The sequence below is a fragment of the Brachypodium distachyon genome, chromosome 2 (assembly GCF_000005505.3).
Source record: "Brachypodium distachyon strain Bd21 chromosome 2, Brachypodium_distachyon_v3.0, whole genome shotgun sequence".
Taxonomy (NCBI): Eukaryota; Viridiplantae; Streptophyta; class Magnoliopsida; order Poales; family Poaceae; genus Brachypodium; species Brachypodium distachyon.
In genome coordinates this window covers 34,703,012-34,718,172 of record NC_016132.3, presented here as the reverse complement: position 1 = coordinate 34,718,172, position 15,161 = coordinate 34,703,012, and the positions used below count along the sequence as shown (strand labels likewise).

Below are 15,161 nucleotides of genomic sequence, written 5' to 3'. Positions count from 1 at the left end.
CCCCACAACTCTGGAAATCTCAAATTGCTTCTTTATCCCGAGAAAACGCCTCATGGCAATTCAACCATTGTTGACAATTTGGAAGAGGAGTATTTCTTGGTAAACTGTTGGCATTTAAGGAAATTTCAACTAAATGCCGAAACTTTACCGAGAAATACTTCTATTCCAAAACGTCAACCACAAAATCAGGGGTTACATCAAAATTTTCAGTACAAGGAAACCTCCCCTACCCAGGAGCAACAACATATTGTGTGCTTTTTTTCTAAAAAGAATGGTGAAGAAGCATGGCGTCTTCAGAGTTCACTGTTTCAGGACTAACTGAAGAAACTATCCAACTATCTTTGCGAGTTTTTCACTGTCCCGGACTAGATGAAATGAAACGGCAAAAAGTGCTACCGCCAACTATCACGACAAAATGATCTGGTTTGTAGTATCTTCTCCATGTGACTTCCAAGCTGAGGCGAGATAGAGTCCGCAGCACCTTGGACACATTTCTTGTAAGAGACGTCTTCAGTGGTGTCATCATTCCGTACCAAAATGAAGCACCTTGTGCCTGGGTGACTAGGATGTTGCCCAATCTGCATGCAGGAAACACAGAAAATGTTTGGTCACGCGCTCACAATATGCTAAAACGGCCACAATGCACTGCAAAATAGTCAGGGTACAACATTTACAGCAAGCAGTTTTACTGAAACAGGGATTCATAGGATACACTTCTCAGTGGTAAAAGCAGGAAGCACCCCTATGAGCCAGAGCCTAAGATTGAACTAACTGGACGCCCGGAAATGATTTATTGTTCATTCAGTGTTGAGAAGCTACCGAATAACGATGCTAGAAAAGCTGGCAACAATAGTTACCCTAAGATTAAACTAAATTTACACAATTCTTTTTCACATTAACTGGAAAGTTCTTTGAAGATTTCTATGATAACAGCAAGAATATTAGCACAGATACCAAGTGAAAAATAGAATACACACAAATAATGTAAAGAAACCAACCCTATTCTTCTAAAACATAAGAGAAATCCTATTAGTATAGTCTGATCAATCCTTTATCCTAAATCGACTCCTAAGAAAGCAACCTCATTAAGCCATATCACCACTAAAAATAATATCCAGTAGCTTAAATAACAATTCATATTTACTGCACTCGTGCATTGTTGATGCATGAAGTGCAAACAATGCAACTGAACATGTAGGCCATACGGTTTGCTATATAATTGGCCGGATGGTGCACTGAAGTGTTGTGTTGATCATAAAAGATGTGTCATTTGAAAGCGATCGTTTAGGGCATATAAAAGCAAGGCTTTCAAATTCTATTAGCCAGCCTCATGTATTTGATTTCTCTTTTAGTAACCAGGAATAGCTCAGAATGTGCAATCAACATCGACTCCCCTCTCCTCCACAAAATTACAATCCAATATCCATCCTCATCCAAGACACTAAGTCTGCAAGCTACCATCTCTACTTATGAACACACCCTTGTGTTAAGCATTTCTCAAAATTTCCCATCCTTGGATGCATTTGTTGCTTTGTTAGAGAATAAGAGAAAAGGATAAAACCTATAGGTCTGTGCTTCCAAAAAAGTCTATTCATGTACCACTTTTTTTTCTTTGAAGATTCATGCACCATTTTTATGATGTTACCTATTAGGGCACTAAACAAATCTAATCATTTTATTATTATTAAAAGAAAGGTATTCTCATAGGTATAACAGGAATTGTTTAGAATGTGTTTCTGTCATGGTCATATGATCATAATCGATCCATACAAATCATTACAAATCACACTTACGCTTTTGAAGTGTTAGAAGAAAGGATCATGCACCGTTGAAAAGAAGACATTACAACCTTATGTATTAATTTCGTCATCTAAGAAACAAATACTCTTTGAACCATTAGAAGGCAAGCATGCAAACAAGTATACGAAGACACGTAATTACTAAGACTACAACTGTATTCATAGAGCATTGCATGGCTACTTGATTTTTAAAATATATTGATAATATTATCTAAATGTTTTCGTAGCAACCCATGAGCATTACCTAGGCATTACCTAGTAATGATCTAAAATAAGATCAGCAGAAAGAAGCTATGCCACAAAAATAAATATGTATTTATGTTAATTACCTTTATATCTCTTATTCCAACACCAATCTTTTCGCGTCCTCTGGGGTGAAATCTCAGGGCCTCAATTACGCGTGATTTATCTAGCTCCACGACATATTCATCTAATTGGTACCTTCATGGAAGTAAAACATGATATCATATAGAAAGTAATCAAGACAAAACTCCAAATGGGATTTAAAAACTACTATGCACAATTCCATAGATAGTGATGTGGGCATACTCTCGTAGCATGTTTTGCAAGCAAGTGCGCATATCAATAATGCTGTCCCATACACCAACTTTAGCACCAAGATAATTCTGTTCCACGGATATGGTGCCACCATTGAAGGTAGCATTTCCAGATGACCACCTTTCGGAAGCATTTTTTGTTCTTGTACTGTCCGTTTCCATATGATTCTTTTCAGGTCCCCAAACTTCAGGGTTATGTAGAAAGCCATAGATGTTCTCATTTTGTACGGGCTCATGCGGCTGCATAAGAAGTTACATGTTAGCATCCAACAAAATATCACAATATAGATCGAGTATATTAAGAACCGACGTGTATTTTAACCAACCAGAAAATAATCAAAACATAACAGAGACAAGACTATTAAAGCAGCCCACAGCCTGATCATAAGCAAGTATTTGAGAAAACAATTGGTACTATGTTCTCCAAAAAACTAAATTGCGAATTTATTGCAGTGCAGTAATGGGTGATTGCATATAAAGACCACGATTTGCTCTAGAACCTGTTTTTCATTTTTGGGAGTATATTGAAGTGCTGTTAAAAAAAATATCGTGCCTAAATTTGGTACAGCAGTTACAATACAACCTTTCCAGCATACATAATCTTGAAAGGACCTGAAGTCCCGGCAGGAGGCTCTTTGCCCCAGGCAAGTGCATCTATATTACCACAGAGATTGTCCACTGAACATTGTTTTGCAGCTTTTATAAAAGTATCTGCAGGCCTCTGCAGAGAATAACATAAAATTAGAATCTGTTCACCGCAGTTTAAAAGGCAAATCTTGTAGTAAAAAATTACTCAGAATATCTAATATTACTCACAGAGAAACAAGCTTCAGAAAATGGAGATGAGGTTGATAATTGAGTTCGCTGTTGCTTTAAACCTTGACTGCTTAGCCCATGGAACTGCCCACTTACAGACAGAGTATCTGCCACAACCAGCAAGTGCTCCCGATGAATATTCCTTCCGATATCATCGGTTTTTGATCTTAAAGACTGCACAGAGAATAAGGGAAAATCAAATGCTATAGAGGAAATTATCAGAGGCAATAGGCTTCCAAACAATTTGACCCAAATTCTCACTGAGAAGTGAAAATCAAAACAAAGAGAAACAAATATATACTTCGACAAAATATTTCCATGCTGAGTCTATGCCACATGGGCAGAAAATATCATATACGCTCCCTGGTCGGCTCCGTTCCCAGTCAATCAACCCCATTATTCCAATGCAAGCCTTTTTTAGAGTAGTCCAGAAAATCCCACTCTTGCAATGCTTAGACATATTAACTTTCACAACAAGTTCGTTGTCTCTTTGACACTGGATCTCAACATCCTTAAATTCCAAAAATCCTGCATAGGAAGAAAAGCAAGCGGTCCCATAAAACATTGTCCACATATTTTGTACTGAAGGAAGCATGTGATATTTGAAATATAGAAGTCACACAATGGGCCCTTGCATTTCTCAAAATGTCAGAAGGCCTGATCAAGTTGCACCTAAAGTAACTTTTACCTTCTACCATGAAACATATAAAATAAATTATACATTTAAAACTCCATCTTAGCAAGCAAGGATTTATTTTTTAGCAATTTAAAACTATTGAGGACATAGTTGGAAAATTCTATCAAGCCATAATAACCTTTCACTGGTGTGGCCAGGAGGACTGGAATGGCCCTTTTCTTTAAATCGTCCAGTTGGGATGTAGATGTAGAGTTGGATTCATCCTGTGCTACCACAGTGATGCAACAAGTCTGATTGTTGATACAATCATCATCATCAGAACATTTGCTGCAGAGTAGAATTATCACATGTCAAACGATATATCGCAGGAACCAAAATCATAAAGATAAAAGTAAAGTAGGTACTAGCATGTCAACATAAAGCATGCATTATTAAAAAAACAGCTGCAGAGTGAAGCGTTAAACAATTTTACCTATTTGATAGCCTAGAAGGCACCTAAGCATCTACTGTCTGATATATTGGTTGAAATATTGATGTGTAAATATCGCCTGGACAGGCCATGCCGTAATTGGACTTGACTAGACAATGAAATTTCAACATAGACATCCATGTTGTTGCTGACATCTCAGTAATTTGAAATAATTTAAGATTGGTTTTTAAGAGTAAAATAAATAACTCATTTCTTGTTGCTTGTTTGGTCTCCCATTGATGTGAGGTTTCTGTTTGATGGACAGCAGCATTGTATATTGAACAGTTGAATTGCTATACTAAACCACTATTCATCATGAAATGAAGCACAGCTTTATAGGTGTTGCAAAAAATATTAATAACTTAAAATTGTATGTGATGAATCAACTAAAATCTAATATTGGAGAGAAAATTTGGCTAGGTTGATATACTGTATGTCTGTATCACACTACTAGTTACTCCGTAGCATACGATATGTCAAACACTAAATGTTTATTCCATGCTTGGTAGATATCAATGGAATCGAGCATACAAGTTGTTGAGAATGCTAGTTCACAACATGGTAACTATAGCACTGAAGGAAAGCAGGATATTAGGGAGAGAATTGAGTGACTCCTCTTCACTTGATCTCCAAAGTTACAAATACAAGGTATGGCCTTTTATAGGCCTGACTTGACTTGTACCTAAGATTTTCCGTAGAAATGCAAGCTCAACACGAGTTGGGTACAAAGGAACAGAGAAGATATTGTTTTCTTCTCTTTCAGGTTAGGGAAAGCAGTTCGTGTACCAAATCAGTGCTGTATAAGAAAAGGAAAACAGAGGATCATACAAATATTGATCATAACACAAATAGTTTCTGCACTTACCATTTTGAAATATAAACTTTAGGGATCACATTGTTTAACTGGTCTCTCTTGGCATTGTAGTGTTCTGTAAGATCTTCTACGAGAAGTCTTAATCCCAATCTTTTTCTCTTCATCATTTCCTGCATGTACATACGAGTTTAAGCAGAAATATAGGCAACAATGTAACACCCCCCCCCCCTCCTACGACCTTACTTGAACAGGATCTGTCCTATAGTATCGTAGCGTTACATCCTTTACCCAAAAAAAAAATATCTAATGGCCCCTACAAAATAGAAAATTTGATCATTTTAGTTCAAGAGGACAAGACCTTGCTTATATGAAAATGAGTAATCCATGGGCTTCCTTTGGTTTTCTGTACACCGCCTCCATCATATCTGCATAACAAAATGCAGACAATGTTGCTTAATTTAACACCACTGCAAGGTCAAGTGATAGGAAAAAAAACATGAGTCAAATGTACTAACTGAATCATGACGGTGTTAACCAACTCAGAGAAGTCCATTGGTTCGAGATAATTCTGGACATAGAGCGATGCATACTCAAAACCATATCTGTATTTCTTCAGATTCTTTGACAGGAAAAGCAAACCAAAATGATCCAAAGAATTTGTACCCTTCTGGCACTTTAATACTTCCTGACAGTGAAGTTAAAACAGTATCAGAAAGAAAGGGACCACATATTAATCACAGGCCATGAAAGGAAAGATTAAAAGAATCTAACCTGCAAATTCATGAGAGGAGAGTCCTCTATAACATTCACTGGGTGGTCCAAAGCTCCGTATGCAGCTTCTGAAATGGAACAAGCAGCCCATGAACCAACAGGGGCACCAAATTCACCTTCCTGACCGCAATCAGTGTATATGTCTTCAGCAGTATCATAGGTAAACTGGACTATTTGCTGCCCGTAAGAACTTCTAACAGTCCCATCATAAGCAACATATATATCTCTCAAGTGATACATTAGATTTTTCGTTAATGTCCCGGGAACATCTGCATTCTCACTGAAAAAGTTCGCTCTCCCAGAAATTGAATGAAGAAGGCACTCCAATGGATTTAAACCCTCTATAAAAGAATTCCTTATCACAGCATGTGAGTTTTGGCCTCCCAAACGTTTTCTGGCGCCCTCAGAAATGTCACAGTCCAATGATTTATGTCTATTCCAGCTAGCACATGTGAGTTCGGAAGGAATTCTGAAGGGGAATTTGCCAGCTGGAAGTTGAAGACCAACGCATGCAGCTTGCTGCACAAACTTCAGCATGCTACCCTTGCTTCCTGCATTAATCATCGCCATCATTGAGTTATCTTTAGGCGTGTGCTGTTGCACCATCTTTAGAAGATCGCTGAAGACACTCTTAAACGCCATGATTGAAGATTTGATGATCGGCAGATTGCTCTGAACAAAATCGGACTGTTCATAAGAATCTGATAGATCATCGCAGTCATCATAACACTTCAGATGTGGTATGAAATTTGGACTTAGCAGTATCTGTGTGACTCGAAAAGCCTCTTCAGCTTCATCCAATGCCAGGTTAACTTCCTCGGCGAATTTTCTCCTTGAGTAATGGTCCGAGAACAGATAGATATCTGAAAGAGAGACACTTAAACCCCTCATGGTTAAGAATTCACATAGCATATCCTGAGCAGAAGAGAGGAACTCAAGAGCCTCGCCACCATATTGCTTGAACAAGACAGAGAAAAGGCCAGATGTGTTATTCTGTAGCCAAAAAGACCCCCCTGAGCAGGCAAGCACTTCACTGTCTTTGATGTGTAACTTAGGATCGGGACTGAAATTCATACCAGAAGGAAGCAGCATGCCAAACAATTGCTTACCAGTCCACAGTGGACCTTGAGGGTTTATTGATTTAATTACTGATGGCACTGGTGTCGGTGAGAGTGAAACACATAACATTTGAAGTTGCTGAAATTCAGTTTTGTTCAGTAAAACCCCTGAGCTTGTTAACAGGTGTGCAGCAGCTAGAGAGTCATGTGTTAATGACACCAAACTTCGACCATCCTGCATGTTCAACAATTGGTGGCTTAGGCTAACAAGCTCTCCAAGCTCAACTCTTGATCCTATAGACTGTGGAACATATCCATGCAAGCAATCTCCATCAAAATCTCCGGAAAGGGGGGCACAGTTCAGTGGGTTGATTGCCACAACCGACTGAACTGGTAGTAATTTTGCAGATAGTGCAATAAGGGAATGCTGATGTACTGAAGGCGGCCTATTGACTAAAATAAGATCACCATCCTGCAATGGCCTGTAAACAATGTCACCAATTTCTAGCTGATTTTCCTTCCGAACATAAATGAGCTTTCCATTGCGACGAGCAATTAGTAGTTCTTTGGCAAGAAGGTGCAGGTTGCACTTCAAATTTATGCTTTTGAAGTTGTAAATACTAACATGCTCAGGAACAAACAAGTCAGCTAAATCCATAGGGATGCCAATTTCATGTAACCTAATCTTAGGATCACCAACCATAATACTCCGAAAGGCATAATCGGATCGTTTGCTGAGAATGGCATCCTTCAGCCATTTGGTTCCATATGAGTCGTTTTTTTTTACCGAAGTTCCATAGGAGTCTGTTGATGATTCCTTATCTGTCTTTTTAGAGTATAACTGCTAAAAGACAAAAACATGTTAATGAATCAAATGAAAGCATGAACGTGCGACATAATTACGAAGTTTAAAACTAATTTCCTTTTTCTGTGCGACAGCTAATAATGTAAGATAACTAGATATCAATTATCACTTGAAAGCCATAAAGATAGAACAAATATATTGTTTGTCATGCAAAAACTTTAGAAAGTTACAACGTTTTCCTCTTAATGAAAAGGTATGCAAAATCTTGTTCATGTGTTCTCTATTTATTTATTTATTTTTACAAAGTTCACTTTCTTTTACTGCAACTTGTATACTCATCCTTTTTTTTTCTTCACAAGAAATTTACTCAGCTTTCAAAATGAACTGAATTAAATTTGAGTGGGGATTGGGAAAATAAGACTCATAATTTTTCTATAAGATGCTTTCAATCACTTTATTGAGGGTTGCATATCAAGGTGGAAGATCGAACAAAATTTTCAATCTAGGTTGTCTGGATACCCTGATAAGTATACGCACATGAATATCGTGATGTGTCGATATGCCATTTTTCCAGAAACACCAATATGTATATATAATATCCGAATCGCACATTTTCTGTCTCCTATAGCTCTCTCCATAACACGTCCTAAACGGTGATGACTAGTTTCAGTAAAACCGACTCTGTTATTGACCCGCTTCATGTACAAAACCCACAGGAAAGGCGAAAGGGCCCCAGCTGTAGTGGTTAGGTGGCTCTAGTAGCACTCAGGTCCTGAGTTCGGTTAAAAAATCCCCTTGTCTGTCCAACGCCTAAAGCACAGGCCTAAGGCCTGGCCCGGTCTCACACGGGCTACGTTGTCGCTGTGTATAGGCAGGGCAGGGGTTCGGGGATTTCTCGACCTGCGTGAGAAGGTCTTCTTCTTAATGCTAATGCCTGGGGGGTCGCGGCATTCCTAGTCGCGGCGGCTAGTCAGAGAAGTCCCAGATCTAGCCGACGGGCCGCGCGACTTGCTCTGCTAATCGAGTTGCGGCTGAAAGCCTCCATCACTGTGCCGGCTCGGTGAGTAGTCGGCAACTAGTTGGCGACTCAAAAACCATGGTTTAAAACCCACAAGACAGCCAAGAAGAAGCAACTCCTCCAAACGACAAGCAGATCTAGATCAAGGTAAGGATACCCGGAAACAAAGGACAAGGGACTCACCATGGCTTCTTCTTGAGCGCGGTGCTCAATCTGGAAGCGGCAGCACTAGGGCGAATACAGCCTGGCTCCCAAGCCCAAAACTTGACTTGATCTCGACTCCTCGATGCTCAATGACTCGCCAACGATCAGGAATGTTGAACAATTTTTTTACATCTAACTGACATGCAGCCAGCACAAACCTTAATTCAGATGAGATCCACCCCGAGCCTTACTCTTTATAGCTGGTGCGCCAGCAACGCACTCTGTCGCTAGGCAAGGTGGGACTAATAACATGTGACCTTTCCTGCAACCTTGCACATTAAACGGGCTGTAACTAAGAGGGGAATTACAGCTGGCAGATAATGCGGCTTCGGTCTGGGATGGATTGGCCTCCACCAAATGGGATTTGTGCAGTTGGGCCTGGAAAAGTTGAAACATGAGGGCAGGCAACTTCTCAGGTCGGGGATCCTAAGCACGAAGTTGGACCTCTCGGGCTTCAACGAACTATTCGAGATCAGCTCGATTAAGCTCGCGAGCTTCACGACAGACTTGAGCTTGGTTCATTAGAGATTCGAGCTGATCCTATGGCAAGCCGAGCTTGAGCAGGCCATTGAGCTCGAATAATTTTGACAGCCTTAGGCACCGCCTTAGTGAGCTGTGGGGGCATTGGATCTGGAGAGGAAGGGGGTAATGCAATGGTTGGGATCAGAAAGGTTTTCTTTTCTGGATCAAAAATTTAGGGTTTAGATGTATCACAGTGTAACCAAGAAGCATTGGTATTTTCTTTTCTAAAAAGTAGGAAATTCTCCAATATGTGCAGGATGTGTCAGGAGTATCTGGACGTACACGAGTATCAGGTCAGCACCCACCCCTGATTTGGAAAACTTATTTTAGTATCCGCATAACGTAGTTTCCATCATTAGTGCATACGCTATTCTCCAACACAATCTGGTAAAGTGCTAGAAGAATTTGTGTATCATTCTATGTAAGTCAACTACTGAGTACATCTTCAAAGATGGAAACCTGGCAAAAAGAGGGGGTGGGCATAAGTGGAAACAAAAAATTACGGTAAATTGTAGTCTCCACTGAAATGCATTTTGTCGACACAAATATCATGTATGTAACTACATGTGCTTATGAGGGAACAAAATAACACGAACTTCTTCAGAGAAAACATACCATTTAGAACCAAATCAAAAAGCCCGTTATAATGGTTTAATAGTAACATTCACATAAGCTAATGGGTCGTTTACTTCCATTGCGACAGAGAATTAACACATTTTTGGGTGTGTGTGTGTGTGTGTTTTATTGAAATTGTTCAAATATATACTTTTGTCCTTGCCTAACGATACACCACTCTTATAGTACTAGGGAAATTAGCAGGATAACGTGCATCATACTATGTGGATATTGCAAGAGAACATATACAATCATGCAAGAAGGATATTCTAATAAACAAGATATTTGATTTCTTGCCTTTGATGATTGCAGGCACTCCATAACTCGGCTTGTTACAAATGAACTTGCAAGAACACTGAACTGTGGATGCTGACGGTAGTCATCGATTTTCTTACTGGCATCAACCGTTCTCTTATAAGCTTTTGTTCGGTCATCCTGCCTCCAAATATGGAATGAACAAAAATGTAAGAGACACAAACATGGTCCACATATGTGGTAGAGTATGTGCATCATATCACTAGACACTAACTTGCATTCTTAACAAATCTACAAGGAAGCCAAAGAAAATACTATCTCTACTTGGCAACAAGTTGTGCAAAAATATATTTCAGATATAATCATGAAGAACCATCCAAAAGATGTAGAATAATTTCCCTGAGTTTTCTCGTTGATTAGATGAATGTTTGTTGACTCATTGGCAAATTTACATCTTTCCAACATACGTAAGGTTAGGTTACATTTTGAAAAGGTATATAAGGGGGAAGTGGTTATAAATAACAGAAGAGATGAAACAAGAAAGAAACATGGGTAATAATTTCACCAAATAGAGGTGCCACTTACATAAGCTAAGCTAGGGCCATCTGAAAACCTATATGGCATCTCAGCAACACGATGTCTGTTAGGAGTCACTGGCAAACATGACAAAAACAGTAGCTCTCGCCTTGGAGCAAACTTGGTGATAAGCTCAAGGTCAACTTGTTTTAGTATGTGAAAGACCTGCAAATACGATAAAGGAAACATGGACTTAATCATAACTCATAAGACAAATTTATTAATTACGGTCAGCTGCTTGCCCTTTTCGTTTGAAAAATAAATAAATAAGATGCACCAAATCTAGTATGCAAGCCAACACCGGACATCCTCAAATTAAATAGCTAATACTTACTTGGTATGGAGATAGCAATATCTTGGTAGTATTCGGTTGAGGTGGCTGGTTGTGAGGTACAAAATTCCAATAGTCGTGGGGAAGAACTTCAAGTGAACTTTTATTCTTGGACATGTTTATCACTTCTGCGGTAACTGAAACTTTGTCCATCACGCTAGTGTTACGTTGAAGTTTACTCTTGGACAGTGTTATTCTTGGACTTGTTAGCACCTTAAATATTACACTAGGATAAAGTCCATCCTTCTGTACAGTAAAAGAAGATCGAGGTTTAATACAACATTACAACAGGGGAGAAATATGAACCAAATCATCTGAACATGCACTTACTGAACAATACTTGCAAGGTTCTTGAATGGTTGCTGCGTCTGACCTCTTTAACAACAACAACAAAATCAACATGTTAGAGAAAGAAATATGGCACCAAACCTACAACAAGTCAAGTGCTTCTACTATCCCTTAAATATCTTCTACATGGGCTTTTGGAATGTAAATATTGTGTCCCACAATTTCCAAACGATCAAACAGGCATGCCATTAAGTAGTATAAAAATTGGTCTACACATTACCAGTGTTAAAGATGTGTCAAGCATGTAAGAAAAGTTGTGTTAGTAATGATAGTGGTATTAGTAGTTGTTTTATGGCCTTTTGTTTTGTATGCAGGACTTGCTAGCCCCACACTAGTTGAACCTCTTATTAATGACAGCTCTTGACAGAGGACCTGATTGTCTGAAAGTGCGGCAGCCCTTAGAATATGACACCTATAAATTTTTATAGAAGAGACTAAATTGCTTATTCAGAATGAAACTAGTTTAACCTGGTGACTACAAACCTTTGTATCTCTGTTTTGCTTTGGAGTCCAACAGCCAGGGCATATCTGATTCAGGAACTGAACGAGTTGCTCCAAAAAATATGGGCTGTACACAGTTGCCGGCAGTTTAATCACACCAGAATGACCTAATAATTTGACAAGTCAGTTTATTTTTGGATTAAACAGGAACATAAACCACATCATTCGATACTGAATGCTTAACAGTTACTTACCATCACAGTCACGCACGTTTTGCGATCCACAAGTCACACACTGTGGTGCCGCATTTGGTAATCCCAACTTGGCACTAGTCACATCAGATGCCTCTATGATGTTTGCGCTACTTAACGTCTCCTGGAATGTAAAAATTGTTACGCCCGTCCAACATGAAGTAATGAATGGAGAATTAAGCTGTCCGATAAATAAAAAACTACATCCACATGCATAAATGCCTATATATAAGTTTTAAGTACGTATCTCTTTTCCCGCGTAAAATTAGTCAAGGCAAATTAAAAGCTTACTATATCTGCACTGGACAAGAGATCAAATTTCAAGGCTTTCAGCTCAGCCATAGGCACATCCATTTCATTATTTGGCCCATCCGTCCTGCACATAAAAAAAATGTCATACTGACAGAAGTAGATGATGACGCACAAAGGGGACAGATTCTAAATCGTTAGTACAAGAAAAAACATCTCGATGGAACACCATTTTTCTGCAGACATTGTTAGGAAAACAGGAACACGAGGAGACAACTAATATGCTGACGCTGTAACACCACGGGGCAACTACCACGGCTGGTGGAAACTTTTCGGACCATCGTCTGAATGATTGCCTACAGGTGCAAAAGGGGAGCGACTTACCACTCAGACATGTCGGATGACCGCCGCGGCGGCGCCCTGACGCCTTGGACGAGCAGCGGGAGGTGGACGGCGGGGCGGGGAAGGGAGACGCCGCCCTTTTCAAGTTCCCCTGTGTTCTGAACCTCTTTTGTCGGACTGTGTTCTGAACCTTGAGTAACTTCTCTGATAACAGACAGCAAGCTCCTGACCTGGGAGGAGCAGGGGAGCACGGCGGAGGCGAAGGTTGACGCTAAGCTAGGGTTTCTCGCCGGCGAAAATAAGAATTCAATCCTCGCCGCGCCCGGCGCAGTCCGCTAACGGTAACGGCAGGGGGCGCCGACAAGCCGCAGGCGGCGGCGGCGCCTCGCCGTGGCCCCGACAGACGGCGTCGGCGGCCGGCGCGGCGCGATTCGCGGGGAAGGAGATGGATGAAGAGCAAATGCCGACGGCGGAGACGAGGGAATCGGAGGAGGAGGAGCAGTCCACTATGCGCTGCGCACGGGGACGAGAGAGGAGAGCTCGAGTTGAGGCTTCCTCCCTCGGGGTTTGGGCGTTTGGAAATTTGTGGCTTGGGAGAGAATAACCGGGGTTTGGTGAGACTACTGAAATACGCCCGGATTCGGGGTTTTGGCTCGTGAGTCAGGTGGCAGCTAGCCTTGTAAATACTCACCATTGATGCAATGAGCTGAGGAATAGCTGGCGACGATGACCGTTGCATAGAAATCAAAACCTTGGACACGGGGTTGGGAGATTTTACGGATTTTGCATTTTGGGCGATTTTCTGGTCCTTGTTGGGGAGTTAGAGAAGTTCGGGGAGAAGATGAAGTTGTAAAAAGGCTAGTGAATTTTTTTATCTATAATCGTAGAATCCAGTGACGGATGGTCTTACCGCGCAGCACCACGGCGGAAGGGAAAAGAGAGGAAGGGAGAGGAAGAAGTGTGGCGTCACCGTAGAAGGGAAAAGAGATGAAGGAAGGTGGAGAAAATGAGAGGAAGGAAGAGCGGGAGAGAAGCGTTGACGGCCGATGGAGAGGTTGAGTGGTCGACGGCAATGAGGTAGTGACACACGGGCTGTGTGACATGTAATTAGCTCTCCAAAACATAGCCGGATCAAGCGTGCTAATGGCTTGACAATTGATGCTAGCATGAGCGAAGAAGGAGGAGGCGGGAAACGGGGGAGGTGAGGACTCATTACGAGAATGGATAAACTGAGAGCCGGTCTCCGAGGCCTTGTTTGGTTTTGCTAGTGTGTTAGGTCAACAAACCATAGTGGGGTCCACTCACAATAACAGATGCCTATCACATGTCGGTTTTTTCCGAGGCACGTATCTACAAACTAAGCATTGCGGCGGAATGGAAAAAAAAGGAAGAAGCGGAGCGCCACAACAGAAGGAAACAAAGATCAAAGAAAAATGTAGAGAGAGAGAGTGAGAGAAAGAAAGAAAGAAAGAAAGAGAGGAAGTGTGGGAGGAAGGTGCTGACTGGCGATGGCAAGGTTGTGTGGTTGATGGCGATAAGTTAGTGGCATGTCGGTGGTATGACAGGTAATTAGCTCCCCTAGGCTTAGAGTACAACTGTATCGAGTTGCGTTGATGACTTGACATTTGATGTAGCAAGGGCAAAGGAGGAGGCATAAAAAGGGAGAGATGATCATGAGTCACTGCGAGGAGGGTTATACCGAGAGTGGACTTTCGGGAGTTCTTCAGTTTTGTTAGCGTATTAGGTCAACAGACCATAGTGGGGTTCACTCTCAAGAGCAAATGCTTGTCGCATATTAGGTTTTCCGAGGCATGTGACGAAGTTGTGATTTCGACAATGTCCATATTGGTGGACTTGTATCTAGGAAAGATTTCGAGTGTATGTGTTGGCGAACTCGTCGGCTAACAAGGACACAGAGAACACGATTTACCCAGGTTCAGAGCCCTCTATGAGGTAATACCCCTACGTCCTGCTAGTCTGATTTTGTATTGATGAGTCGATTACAATGGGTTACTGCGGAGGCTAGATGCACAGATTCGATCTGGGGAGTGCGTCTAGGCGGCTTCTAGCTAAGTTGAGGATCCTTGGCTCTCCCTCCTGGTCCTTTATATATGCAGTAACCCGTGTCTAAGGTAGAGTCCAAGTCGGTTACAATGAGGAGATATATTCTAATTAAGCTTCCTTATCTTGAGTCACAAGATTTGGCATGTAGACTTCCTGGAGTCGTGGTAGGCTTCCTTGTGGGGCCCCGGCTGGGCCGTAACGGGTATACTCGAGTCGAGT

General features: G+C 41.0%; 1 protein-coding gene across 2 annotated transcripts; it reads right to left on the bottom strand.

Moving 5' to 3' along the window:
- LOC100842842 (DNA-directed RNA polymerase IV subunit 1) lies at positions 1–13,492 on the bottom strand. 2 transcript variants are annotated; one of them, XM_003566475.4, is made up of 19 exons: positions 12,921–13,492; positions 12,579–12,663; positions 12,291–12,411; positions 12,079–12,203; positions 11,578–11,622; positions 11,251–11,493; positions 10,926–11,081; positions 10,383–10,520; positions 5,864–7,762; positions 5,608–5,777; positions 5,451–5,517; positions 5,144–5,262; positions 3,988–4,136; positions 3,474–3,700; positions 3,173–3,346; positions 2,940–3,077; positions 2,349–2,596; positions 2,129–2,240; positions 1–578 (listed from the first exon to the last, which is right to left on the bottom strand). In XM_003566475.4, exons 1-19 carry the CDS (start codon positions 12,929–12,931, stop codon positions 393–395), a joined length of 4,413 nt encoding a protein of 1,470 aa, XP_003566523.1. In that variant the 5' UTR covers positions 12,932–13,492; the 3' UTR covers positions 1–392. The 2 variants fall into 2 exon arrangements, with proteins under 2 accessions (XP_003566523.1, XP_014754617.1); XM_014899131.2 differs by having other exon boundaries at positions 11,251–11,490.
- Between the last annotated feature and the right edge of the window lie 1,669 nt (positions 13,493–15,161).

What these genes read in the sequence shown, in the direction of transcription:
- LOC100842842 (XM_003566475.4), bottom strand. An exon ending in TATTGCTATCTCCATACCAA is followed by an intron (nt 11,082 to 11,250) that starts GTAAGTATTAGC and finishes TCGTATTTGCAG; the next exon opens with GTCTTTCACATACTAAAACA. An exon ending in CCTGGCCACACCAGTGAAAG is followed by an intron (nt 3,701 to 3,987) that starts GTTATTATGGCT and finishes CTTCCTATGCAG; the next exon opens with GATTTTTGGAATTTAAGGAT.